At 44.5% G+C, this 13,652-nt stretch overlaps 1 protein-coding gene across 4 annotated transcripts in view; it reads left to right on the top strand.

Moving 5' to 3' along the window:
* Positions 1–13,369, top strand: part of RCAN2 (regulator of calcineurin 2) — a 261,047-nt gene extending 247,678 nt beyond the window's left edge. For all 4 annotated transcript variants that reach the window (XM_072733341.1, XM_072733353.1, XM_072733335.1 and 1 more), the window contains one exon: positions 10,791–13,369. In XM_072733341.1, the coding sequence (XP_072589442.1) occupies positions 10,791–10,951 (161 nt within the window). In that variant the 3' untranslated portion in view covers positions 10,952–13,369. The remainder of the gene's footprint in view (positions 1–10,790) is intronic.
* Positions 13,370–13,652: the final 283 nt, after the last annotated feature.

Genomic DNA, 13,652 nt, shown 5'->3' with positions numbered 1-13,652 from the left:
CTGTGTGACCTGGATAAACTTTCTTAATCCCTCTGTGCCTCCACAACAGTAAAATAGTAAAATCATATTGTTGCAGGATTCAAACGAGATAACCCATATGAATCTATATGTCCAACGCAGGACTCAGTGAATGCTCAGTTTGTGTTACCTATTTTTTGTCACTTGATTTTTAAACCACATCTTAGTCTTTTATTAAAATGTAAGTGTGTCTACATTAAGCTCTTAGCTCAATGTTTCTCAGTGTGAAAGCTGTGATATTTTGGAACTGACAGTCCTACACATTGCAGTCCATTTAGCATCTTTGAGCATCACCTACTAAATGCCAGTATCCACACGCAATGCAGTCCCTGTGAAAATCAAAAAATTAAAATTAAAAAAAAAGTCCCTATTGTATTCCCAGACACCACTGGGAACTCAGCACCCTTGGTTGAGAACATACTAATTACACTTTTGCACTGTTTATCAGGTGGTTCTCAAATACAGGAAAAACATAGAGGCAAGGAGTGCCTAGAAGAGGTCAGAGGTACCAGCGTGAAGTAGACAGAAGAGGGTGAGAGGGGGGAGCAGTCCACTGAATTGTCACCAGCTCCCCTCCCCCTTACAGATGCACACACACACGCACACTCTTTCCTTACCTTTGAAACCATAGTGGAAGATGAGATAGCTGGTAGAAACCTAAAAATACTGTTAAATCATGCATTGGGGGAGAGTGGTACAGCTTTTGGAAACTTCCTGATGTTTTCCACTAGAACTCCTCCTCCTCTTGGGGAATACTTTTGGCCTGAAAGCAAACCAGCATTAGCTCTGCCAGGATTGAGAGAGGGTTAAAAGACATGGTGACTTCAGACACGAGCCAGTATCTGGGAGGAAGAAAGGAAGTGCAGATCACTGCACCCCTGCTTCCTGCAGGTGGCCCCCATCTCTGTCCTCTGAGAGCTACATCGGTGCCAGGCCCCTCTGTCTCTGTGGTTGACAATGACGTGATAAAGTGGGGCTCGGCAGCCTTGTTTGCCTTCCCTACCCTGCCACGTTTAAGTCCTAAACCTAGTACATGAAAGGAAAGGAAATCTAAGTGTGAGCACCTTTCAAGCACATTTCCAATTCTGTTGAACTCTCCCCTCAGACCCTATTTTCAATCCCACCAATAGGCAGCATGCTCAGTAAAACGAACACATTGAAATTCCATATTACTTGTTCCATAGATCAGGATGGATGCTCCCTAATTCCTCTTGAAAGTAGCACATTCACAAGAAAAAAGGGGTCTGCAATGCCTTCTAACTATGAGAAGCCTGAAACTGTTCTATTTTTTTAAAACTGTTTTAATATTGTACTCTCCCTTCTTCATCTTACTCAAATATAGAGGGCTCTTAATTTAAATCAAAGTTTAGTGTATGGCACGCAATCCAGCATGGTTCTGTGGTCAAGGGTCCTGTTGGAAATGTTCTTAGCGCTTGCCTTCATAAGCCATCATCCACTCTTAAAATTCAGTGCAGATTAATAACGGATGCCTTTTTCCCTATTCGGTTTAGACCTCATTGAGGGTTAGATAGGAATAGGATAGGAAATGAATGCCAGGCAGTGCTGAAGCCGAGGGTGTAGCTGAGTTGAGCTCTATCCAGGGCTTCCCAATGCTGAAATCTGGAGCCAGACAGAGCAGTTCAACTCCCCATGCCTGCTGCAAACGGCCCCATATGGGGTGGGCTCTCCTGCGCTGCTGGCCTTAGTACATGGACAAGTGTGGAGCAGGGCACTGACCCTTTGCAGGAAGGGATGCCCAAAGATCAAAGTGGAGAGGGAGAGCTGAGCAGTTTCAGTTCTTTTCCCCAGTGCTGTCACTCTGCTTCCATAGGAGAAAGCAGCCTAAAAGAGAGAGAGGTCCCAAGTGGCATGTTAGTAGAGGGAGCTTCATCCACAAGGAAGGAAGGACAGAAGGTGTGGTATCTAGTCCAATGTAGCACTTGAGCAGAGAAAAGAGAATAGTGCATAAGCAATTAATTTCCACTCAGAGTGGCTCTGCTTACTCTGAACAAAAAGAACTTGTATGACCCATAACTTATCAATTGCCACAAACTGTCCCAAAATGAAGGCATTGGAACAACAGCAATCATTTATTTTGCTCACACATCTTCTATTTAGGCAGGGCTCAGGGGGACAGCTCATCTCTGCTCCAGGCACATTGCTGGGATAGCTCAGCCAGGGACCTGCAAGTCAACTTTTGAGGTGGCTTACTCACATGCCTGGAGCGTCGGTGTGAATGTTGGCTGGAAGCTCAGACGGGTTGTAGGTCAGGGACCCTGGTTCCTCTCCATGTGAGCCTCTTCATGGGCTGCCTGGACTCCCTTACAACATGGAGGCAAGGTTCTGGACACACGCATCTGGCCAGAGCAAGGTAGAAGTGTGGTGTTTTTGTGACCTAATTCAGAATCCACACTGGTTACTTCTGCCCCAGTGTATTAGTCGAGGCAGTGAGAAAGGCCTGTCCAGATCTGAGGGAAGGGAACACGGTAGGGACAGTCCTCCATGAGAGACTGGTTAGGTATTGAAGAGGAATGTTTAGCAAGAAATAGTATGACCTTCATTGTGAAACACAGCCAATCAGCTGAGACGCTAACTTTCTTACTGAGAATTCACCTTTAATATGAGAGATGATAAAGTTAAAGCCAGAAGGAAACATAGAAGACTTTTTTGCCAGAGTCCAAAGCCACCATAAGAGATATAAGTCAAATCAATTTATAAGATACAGTCCTTTTCTTGTCATAACTGAATAAGTGTTATCTGTTGAGACGATTTATTGTCAAGGAGACCATGCCTAAAAATAATGACCAATAGGCCAGAACAAAAAAAGGCAAGATACAGGAGGAGTAAATAGTTCCTCTTTAGCAAGAGGACAAGTATTCACTAAGATATAAGTTGCCTTAAGGATGTATTAAAAGTAAAAATCAAAAAAAAAAAAAAAAAGTAAAAATCAAACTCCACTCCCTTTCAGCAGTGTCTCTTGTCAGACGTGGGAGTCAAGCCGGGCGGTGCCAGAGAGTGATTGTGAGCATGTTCTCTGAGGTCAGACAGGCCTGAGTTTGAATCCTGGCTCTGCCATTTACATCCTCTGTGATCTCCATTTCCTCCTGCATAAAGTAGACAGGATGCCACCCATAGTACAGAGCTGTTGTCATCATTAAATATCCCATTTACGTACGTGAAGTGCTTAGAGCTGTGTCTGGCATTTAGTAAGGGCTCAGCAGTAGACACTTGATGCCATGTGTAAAGCAGATGGCAGCGTTTCCACGACACCTCCTGTGTCCTGGCGCTGCCGGTACCCAGAAAATGGAGTAAGTACTTGCCTTGACTTGGTTTTCAGCTTAGCTGAAAAGCTAGAACTTACACAAGTTAAACACGAGAAGAGAAATTCACGTGTGAGTACATACTAGACGTTGTACAAGTGTGTCATAAACGACCAAGGCTGGTGCCTTTCATAAATCAGTAACATATTTATTAAGCAATTTTCTGTACCTGAAGCTGCAGCCATCACCAAAACCACCATTTCAGCAGCGTGGGATATAAGACATCACCAGATGAAACAACTAAGGTATAATATGAAAGGTGATATAATTAGGCATTCTAGACAAGTTTTTCCAAAAAAGAAATATATCTCATTTAAACCAGCTTAAGCTTTTCTTTTTCATCGGAACACAAGTATGGAGAAGGTGAGGAGAGAGGAAAGAGATGAACTTACCAATAAGGGGCGGCTGGGGTGAAGACAGTAAGGGTCATTCCATCTTGAGGGTCAGAATTTACGACACTCCCCTGTTCATTGGAACTGGGGGCTTGGCATGTCACCATTCACCCCTTTTGCTGTTTACAGCAGTGACCCCACTGAGTAGAAGCTTTTTGGTGATTATTCACCTGCTTAATTCTTTAACTGCTTTGTGGTGTGACTAGAGGGGTTCATCATATTGAAAACAGGAGATTATTTTGGGCAGCAGCAATGACCACGACGTCACCTTAAATAATCATGCCATGCATCTCAGGAAGGCTTTCTGAACTCCCTGGCAAATATTTCTTTATCTGTGGCATCCAGTGATGTGGGTGTCATATTCCCACTTTGCTGATGAGGAAAACTGAGGCATAGAATGTGATGTATCCCCTCAGTGTCACATAGCTAGTAAGTGAGGTAAGTGACTAAGTGAGGGATGAGGTGACATCCCCAAATGGTGTTTTAGGAAACTTATTCTGGCAGGAAGATTAGTTCCTGTGGTGGAGAAATGAGCTGAGAGTCCTCGGGGTGGAAGTAGGTGAACTGTGAGTGGGAGCCTTACAAGCAGGGGCTAGTGAGGGAGCAAATGGAAAAATGTTCCGAGCAGTATTGAGTAATGCTCAGGAATGGATTAACTACTATGGATGAGTGGCAGAGAAGCTTCTGATGACCAGCTCTACAGACTGACACCAGAAAATGGAACCTCCCAGAGAACTGTGATAGCTGGAAAGGAAACATAGATTGATGGGGAACATAAATAATTCTACTTTGGATATGTGAGTTTGGAGAAGGGTAGGAGATCTTCGGAGAGATTGCCATACAAGGCCGGATGCTGGCTGAGGACATAGCATCTCAGACAGACAGAAATGGAGAGCTCCTGATGTTACAGAGAGAGAATCTTCAGGAAGGAATGGCAGCAATGCAGGCATAAAGCAAACCCTAGCCTCGTGCCTGCTCAACTCTGCGGTCTTGCAAGCCTCTGGGACGGGGGTTCCATCTCCTTGTCAGGGTTCACATAAGGACCACCCAAGGAAGCACTCAAGTCATAGAAGGGTGTCCCTTTCCTTCTCTCCCAAGAGTTTTCTTATTAAGAATCTGAACAGTCTCAGCTCTGCCGTAATATGTGCAAATGTAGCTTTGGAACGTCTCCCGCCCTTAACACATCTCATGATGCTGATTTTTAGAAACTGCATAATCACACTGATTATTTTAGAGAGAATTCAAGAAGAGGCCAACTCCTAGCCCATAGCTAAAGGTGGCAGCCTGGTGGAGAACTGCCAGGGGTACCTGGTTGTCTCTGTGAATGTTCCAGAACCACATCACCTCGTCCACCAGCCCCTGCTCAGAACAAGGGTGTGACCTTCTCCCACCTGAGACCAGGAAGCAGCCCGTAGACCCCTCCACTTCCCCCAGACTTGCAGGAATCGGGACCTTGTCACCAACCTGTCTCCATCCATTCGGGAAAAGAGGCTACAGGACATGGCATTCATTTTGAACAGTGGCCACACCTGCGTCACTTCCAAAGGCCTGAATGACAATTTAACTTCTGGCCATGTGCTAGAGGATTTTGTATTTGCTTGGCTGGGAATTCATTTCACAGGGGTAGGTGGAAAATCCTGCTCAGCATGCTCTCTGGGGGCTTTTGGCCCTCCTTTCTGCTCACAGGTGAAAGGACAGTTTGAATACAGATTTGAGGACTGGGAGTATGAACGGGTGACCCAACACTAGTCCTTTCAAAGAAATGCTACCCCCCCCCCCAAAAAAAAGAAATGCTACCCCAGCCATGCCTAGTGTAGTGTGGCCGGACTGGCCCACCCTGAGCTCCTTGTCCCCTGCCAAGCACAGTTGGTCACCATGCAGAGTGACAGCATTGACGTCAGGCCTCGTGGTAGAGGAATTAGCTGAAGCCAGAAGGGAAAGAGAGGCAAAAAAAAAAAAAAAAAATTCAATCCAGCAACACTAAAGCAATTTCTTTTTATTTTGTGGGCTCTTAGCAGCTGTTAAGCTTCACTGGATTTTGATAGTAAGAAAGTTTCCAAAAATAGAACAGTGAAATGTCAGAGTTAATGGGATCACAGCAATAAAATATCTCTACTACCGAGCCATCTGACTGTTAGCTCAACGTGCTTGATGTGAAAGTTGCCCCGCACGGAACATTGCCCTGGGCTTTCCTGTCCCGTCCTCAGTGTACCCCCAGTACCCCTGGCCTGAAAGGGAAGCGCTCAGATTTGAATCCGTAAACACAGTGCAACTAGAGGTATCTCTAAGGGAATGTTCTTTATCCAAGCCAGGACAAACAAATGGCTTAATTAAAGGGCTAGCTTCATTATGTATATTTACCACTATGTGAACCTAGACATAAATAAATATATACATATTTAAATATTTACATAAACATATATAAAGCTAGTAACTAGCTTCTTGCCAACAATAAGGAAAGAGGCAGGATGTCTGGTCAGCCCCCTGGCTGGGGTCCCTGCTGCCACCCCTTCACCTCCTGGGCCCCACAGTCTCCACACTCACTGGGTGATGGATGGCAAGTTGTCTCCTGTCATCCTGAGACTGCCACCACCTCACCCTGCGTCACAACTAGCAGGACACAGCTCAGGACTCTGGCAGGCATTAGTGTTTCTTGAAGAAATGCTTCTTCTCCCAACTGGGAGAACTTCGAAGAAATCCTGTGCGCAGATAGAAGAATGACCTCATCCTAGGTGTACTCTTTCCTTTCCCTTTCTCCCGTTGGAGGGTGTCTCTCATTCAGAATTGCAAAGCATTCCCGAAGGAAAGAGGAATTTCCTTTGGAAACCCTGGATAGGATGAATTTGTCACTGTTTGCTGTGGAACTTCAAGGGGCTCGTTGTTCTCCCAAAAGCAAAGATGAGAAGAAGACCACAGAGGAATCGTGCTGCTGGCTGGGGGCAGGGGGTGGCTGCAGCGCTGATGCGGAGTCCTTGCTGCTTTTCCTTTGTGCATCCTCAGCATCCCTATCTTCTGTCCTCTACCCGCACCCTTATCACTTACCATGAAATGCAGAACAGTGGGAAGGAGGAGGCGCGTTAGGTGCATGCCAGCGCCCCAGCAGGATCACAGCCTCCTGCCTGCCACACAACCCCGTGTAATACAGGCCGCCCAGAAACACAAGGTAACAAGGGGAGGGCGCGCTGGGTACCAAAGGAGATGTCGCTAAGTCAGAATTTGCAGGGTTGCATCCTCATACCAGTAAACTCTTATTTATTTATTTATTTATTTATTTATTTATTTACTTACTTACTTACTTACTTACTTATTTATATCAGGGGTGGGGCAGAGGGAGAGAGAGAGACAATTTCAAGCAGGCTCCCTGCCCAGCATGGAGCCTGATGCAGGGCTCAATCTCACCACCCTGAGTGAGATCATGACCTGACCTGAAATCAAGAATTGGACATTCAACTGAGTGAGCCTGTCAGGTGCGCCCCCAGTAAATTCTGTTCTTAACAAGCACCGCCAATAAGGTGTCAGAGGTTTGGGAAGCGCTGCTTAAAGATGCCACCAACCAGGTCTGCCCATCCGTGGCCCAGAGCAGAGCCTTTGATGCAAGAGCTGGTTTCATGTCGATTCCTTTCCTTAGCAGCATCTGAAGTGGTCCTTTTACCTCGAGATTTTGATAAAAATGGCAAAATACTTTAAAGGAGAATGCTAAGCTGTAAATAGCATCGATAGGTGCACCACAGCTCTAAGTATTGGCCTTAGAATGACTTTGGGGTGGATTGCCATGTCTTAGGTTCCTGCTATCAGTTCCTGCTCCCCAGCAGGGAAACAAAGCGTAGCACGGATGACGCAGGCAGGTGTCTCTTTCCTGGTTCTGCTCCATGTCCCCTGACTTTGTCACTGTCCTCTCCTGAATCCAAAGTGGTCCATTTATGCCAAAGATTTCATACTTGCTGACACAATTCTCTCTACCTACAGTTTCAGCAAATCTAGACTTCAAATTACAGAGTCTTTATGAGCCATATTTCTCTGGCTAACTCTGTCCCTCTTGGCTCCTGCCAATATCCAGGGAAATATTGGAGCTGAAACACTCCATTTTTATGAAATATCCCTTGCCCTCACCCAGGAAAACCTTTGTTCTACACACCAGGATCAGAGGCGGTCCAACCTGTGTTGGACCTCTCTTTCTGGCTCTTAACAGAAAGAGAATACACTTAGCAGCACTTCACTATATTAGTTGGGTAGGGCTGCCACAAAGCAAAGTACAAAGTAGAGCATTAAAAAACAATATCTTCAAAAAAAAATTTAGGGGCTCCTGGGTGGCTCAGTTGGTTCAGCATCTGACTTTGGCTCAGGTCCTGATCTCAGGGTCTTGGGATCAAGTCCCCTATCTGGCTCCGCACTCAGCATGAAGCCTGCTTCTCCCCCTCCCTCTACCCCCCCAGCCCATGCGCTCACGCTCCCTCTTTCTCTCTCTCTTTCTCTCATAAATAAATAAATAAAAATAAATAAATAAATAAATAAATAAATCTTTAAAAAAAAACAAATTTATTGACTCAAGTTCTGCAGTTACAAGTTCATGACCAAGGTGTCAGCAGGGCCTCACTCCCTCTGAAGGCACTAGGGAAGGATCTGTTCCAGGCCCCCCCTCCCAGTTTCTGGTAGCTCCTGGTCTTGTGGCAGCAAAACGCCAATGTTCATACCACAGCATTCTCCCCACATGAGTGCCTTCATCCTAATTCCCCTTTTTATAAAGACACCAGTCATTCTGGATTAGGGTCCCTATTTCCAAATAAGGTCACATTCACAGGTGGTGGAGGTTAGGACTTCCATATCTTTGGAAGAGGGGGCATAATTCAACCCATAACAATAGCTGACTCTGAACACATCCATCCTTCCCAGCATCACTTAGAAGAGCTTGTCATGATATTAGCAGTGCTCTCACCCCACACTATCAGCACCTAGAATTTAAACCTATACCTTGTAAGCATTTGCTGCTTTCACCAGGGATGCTCCCCCCAGCACCAGAAATGACAGTACCAGCTCCCTTGCCTGTCCAGGAGGGGCACTTTCCACTACAGACTGGGGGAAGGGGAGTAGAAAGAAGAGGCAAGCCTACTGGATTGGGTAGTGTCCACCTTTTGTTCTGGAAGGCAGGCAGGTTTTAGTGGAACTCTCAAACGAGGTGAGCCTATCTATGCTACGTAAAAGTTGCTGCGTTGGTAGTGTCAAGGCAAAACTGAACAAACCTTTTTAAAATTTTAAAGGGAAAGGAAAAGAGTTTTATTTGAGCCCAAGTTAGGACAGCTGCCCAGGATACACAATCTTTACAAAGCAGAGAGTGCTCCGGGGAAGGAACATTTGGAGTAGGGTTATATGTGGTTTTTGCATAAAGAGTTACAAATCATCACAACAAAGGGCATTCCAGACAGTTACAGACTTTATCTTATGTTTTTAGTATGTGCAAGGCTGTCTGACTTTAATCTTATGGGAAGCAGGGAGGGGGTTTTTTTGCTGTTGTTTCTCTTATGTTTATATTTGGAATGCTCCTTTTTGGTTTTGTTTGTTTTCTTTCCTCTTCATGCTAATTTTTTAAAATTTTATTTAAATTTAGTTTCCCAACATATAACACCCAGTGCTCATCTCATCGTGTGCCCTCCTTAATGAAGCCGACTTACAATGTGTGCTGGGGCAGAAATACAGCCCATACTTTGACGTTTTGCCCAGTAATTTTGACCTTGGTAAATGTTCATGTATAGCCTCCTTCGGAGGCCAGGAGCAGAGCCTCCCCACAAACATTAAAGTTGAAAATGTCTTTATCAGTAGGTAAGAGGATGTGGCTGTTGTAACTGGTAAAAGATTGTGCTGGGTCTTCTGTCCTGGTCTAAGAGGACTTGATCTAGTGAGACCTGGAAAGCTGCTGACCAGGAGGATGTCTGGGAGACATTACTTTTAGATTTTCCCCATTCATGAAGGATGGAGAGCAAAGGGCGGGATGTCAGGAGAAGATTAAGATGAGTATGTCAGCGGTTAAGCTGAGAAGTTAAAAGCATGCAGATGGGATGCCTGGGTGGCTCAGCGGTTCAGAGAGTGATCCCATACTCCCAGGATCGAGTCTCACATCAGGCTTTCTGCGAGGAGCCTGCTTCTCCCTCTATGTCTCTGCCTCTCTCTGTGTCTCTCATGAATAAATAAAATCTTTAAAAAATAAAATAAAATAATAAAAACATGCAGATGGAGGATGCCCCCTCCTCCTGCCTGACCACCTGGAGGTTTTCTACTTGTCTTTAGACCTAAGTCAATTGTCCTGGGAAGCCTTTCAGGATGACTTTCTCCTTACAATTTAGTACCATAGTCCTTGACATACATTGTCACCCTGGTGCTTCCCATGGTATGTTGTGATACTTCCTGTTTCTGCACGTGGCCACTGGGCTGTGCTCTTGTAATACCTCCTGAAGCGAAACAAAGACAGGAAGCCAGTCGCCTAACAGCCATTTGGCTGTAAGATGAGCCAATCAAGGATAGATTCTTAGAACTTGAGGGCACCTTGACAGTCCTCTATCTAACCCTGTCCCCCAGGAACCACCACAAATCCCAGACAAGTGATGATCTCGCTTTATTCCATCCTGTGACAGCTCTTGCGATAAAAGTTTGCTTTAGAGACTGTGCTGTCAAGAAGGTGAAAAAATAAAGCGATTGGCTCAAGGTCACTCAGCAATTAGCAACGATGATGGGAAACAGAAGAGAAACCGAGAACTAGCTGCCAGACCCACTCGGTCATCACCACGATTCGGTGGGCTGTAGTTATGACCATACTGAAGTTTACAGTTGAGGATGCTGAGGCTCTGAGAGGGTGAGTGCCCGAGCAGGGTTGTATGATCGATAGGTGGTAGAGCAGGGACACAGTAACAGAGCAATCTCCTTCCATTTTGTGATGCCCCATGCCATTCCTGGATAAGATCCGGGTTTCCCGAGACACTGTAAAATGGCCTTACTTCCAGCACAAACATTGCCAAAGAATCTGCTTTGAGCTCCCTTCCCCTTTATCACCCCCATTTTTCTTGCCTTTCAGGAGAGAAGTATGAGCTCCATGCAGGGACTGAGTCCACCCCAAGTGTCGTCGTGCACGTGTGTGACAGTGACATAGAGGAAGAGGAGGATCCAAAGACTTCCCCAAAGCCAAAAATCATCCAAACCCGGCGTCCTGGCCTGCCACCCTCCGTGTCCAACTGAGCTCACTGCTCCGCCTCAACAATAATATCTGTCTCCTCTTTATCATGCTTTTTTCCCTCTGTTGTTTGTTTGTCGAAAAAAAAATAATTGCCTTTCAATCCCTGGGTGTTTGGTTGTTTGAGACTCCTTCCTTGTAATCAAGCCTCTCGGACAAAAGGGCTAGGAAAAGGTGATATGTTTCCGGATCATATCATACCCATCGAGTGTAATCCATTATTTAGAAGGTTCTAGGAAAAAAAGGTAGTATTTTCTTATTAAAGAATCAGCACAGCCTGTATCTTCATTCTCTCATGCTGATCCAAGCCAGAGACACCAGTAACAAATAGCACCCGTGTTGTTTGTGATCTGTTTCAGTCCCAGTCCTGACGTGTGTGCGTTGTTTCTTCCTGGCCACGTAAGTAGGACCATAAGTAAACTTGACTTTGACTGCATGAGATATCCCTATCTGGTCTCACTCAGTCCTCTGCATCCCGACATTCCCAGGACATGCATGATCACCAGCATTTATTTTCATGATTCGAGGATATACTATAATTCACAGATTGTCAGCATCCAGCCATGTCCTATCTAGACTAGAAAAATTATCAGCACCATCCAGCTCAACACGTCTGGGTATATCCACCATTTTGAGTCAGTACTTCATAGCTCTGTTAAAATTCCTGGAGGTGACACTGAGCTTGGCCCCAAAGATATTCCTCAGTAGATTTTGAACACCACTTCCATATAGTACTTTCCCAGCCTCACTGGGGAGGCTTGTCCAGGGTGATATAGACCGATTTCAGACAAACCTATTTATTACAAAAGTTTCATGGTGTCTGAATGATTGTTTTTTTCTCTTTGTATATTTGTACAAATGTTTCAGCTGTGCTTTTAAAATCTGGATGTTTTTTATTTAGTGATTGTTCAGCCATTAGCTGCTTAAAAACATAATATGTGCATTGCTTATGAATGCATTCATATACTAATGCAGATAATCTGATAATATTACACTCTATTATGGATAATGCTGAATTTTGAAAGGGCACAAAACTTCTCATGCCAATATATAAATGATTAGCCAACATCTTTGCTATCAAGAATACTTGTTTTTAAATAAAGTGAAGATGCAAGTGTCCATCATAGACAACTTGGATGAAGCTGAATCTCCAGAACATAGCGGCCACTGAGGATTTGAAAAAGGAAAGGATGGTAGATAAACAAACATATACCAATCCTACTCATGCAATGGCCATGTTGCTCAAAAATATTTGTTTTCGTCACATGTGATATTTCTATTTCTGTAGCCCGAAGTGCATTACAGAAAATACACCTATAAGACCATTACCTTCTGCTATATGTGCAAGGCCTCATCTACTCCTGTACATTGATGAATTACTTTAAATGCAAATGCCAGTTACAAGGGAGTGGGGAAATACTTTCATTACCCAAGCCTCAGAAAAACACACGAGAACAATAACACAGCCAACTTATGGAAGGATTGTTGTGGTTTTTGACTAAGGTGTATGCTAGTTTCATGAGAAACTTAAAACAGACTGATCACTCAGAAATTAAAGTCCGTTCTACTGTGAATATAGCAATATAGTACTGGACACAGTACAGGTGAAACTGAGGACAGCATTGCTTGTAAAACCCTGAGTTTCCATAAGAAAAATGAAGGCTCCTTTTAAAAATAAAATCTGAGGAGTGTATAATAAGCAAATGCTTTGACTTTCCTTTGCTGTGGAAGTTTTTGGTTTTTCAGTCACAAATGAAAGCTAGTCTAGTGGAGAAATGCTTCCCTCTAGTGGAAGAAGTATTTTCTGGGTTCTTGAGACAGAAAGAACAGCAGCCATCAGCCATTTTGTACTGAGTCTCTTCTCAGCCTTCTGCGGGTCATTTGACTTTTCAAGCTACTCAGAATTTTCAGAATGCAGATTCTAAAGACAGCTGGATGAGAAACAAATATTCGGAAATAATTCTTTAAGTGTTTTGAAGCAGATACCATCAGTCATTTCCAGCCAAGTTAAGCAAAAGTTAAAATGACCATGCTGTCATCACAAAATAAAACCACAGTGGAGTGTATGACCTAAGTGGTTGGTCTTGGTGAAATTTATTGTGAAGTTGCCATGTGACTCTGTGTCAGATCAAGTGATTCTTTCATTAGGTTGGGTCTGGGGAGGGGGGAAAGAGGAACTTTTCCGAGGAGAGCAGACAGGCATGGGAAAGACTCCTCGAAGGGTGTCAGCGGAGCCTCCTGCACTGCGAAAAGTCAGAGTTGCCTCAGCATTTCCATGACGCACATTATGCAAACCTCTTTAGCACGATTTTCAGTTTGAAAGTTGAAATATGGAGGGGAAAGGGGAGGTTTCCACCAATTGAATCATTTGTGCACGTGTATAGCTCAAAGAGCTTAGGCTTCAAATATACCTGGTGAATGACTCTTTGTCCACGTAGCATAATTTGTGTGTTGTCTGTCTGAGCTGACTATTCTTGAGTGGTAATTGTGGAAGAGTGCAATTCAGCTGATAGTCGTTACAAAAAGTCACCAACACATGAGATTGACTTAGCTGAGCTCTTATGAAAGGAGCCAAGGGGTAAGCTGGTTGGCAGCCATCTCACAAAGAAACAGGAATTTGAGCAAGGCCTGAAGGGATGGGTTGGGCTCTGAAAAGGGGAACTTTCATTTTCATGCTTCAACCATCTTGGTCTGAGAGGCCCATTC

This window comes from Vulpes vulpes, chromosome 1 (assembly GCF_048418805.1).
Source record: "Vulpes vulpes isolate BD-2025 chromosome 1, VulVul3, whole genome shotgun sequence".
Classification (NCBI taxonomy): Eukaryota; Metazoa; Chordata; class Mammalia; order Carnivora; family Canidae; genus Vulpes; species Vulpes vulpes.
The sequence above is the reverse complement of the archived record's forward strand: the minus strand, read 5'-3'. Positions and strand labels throughout refer to the sequence as shown.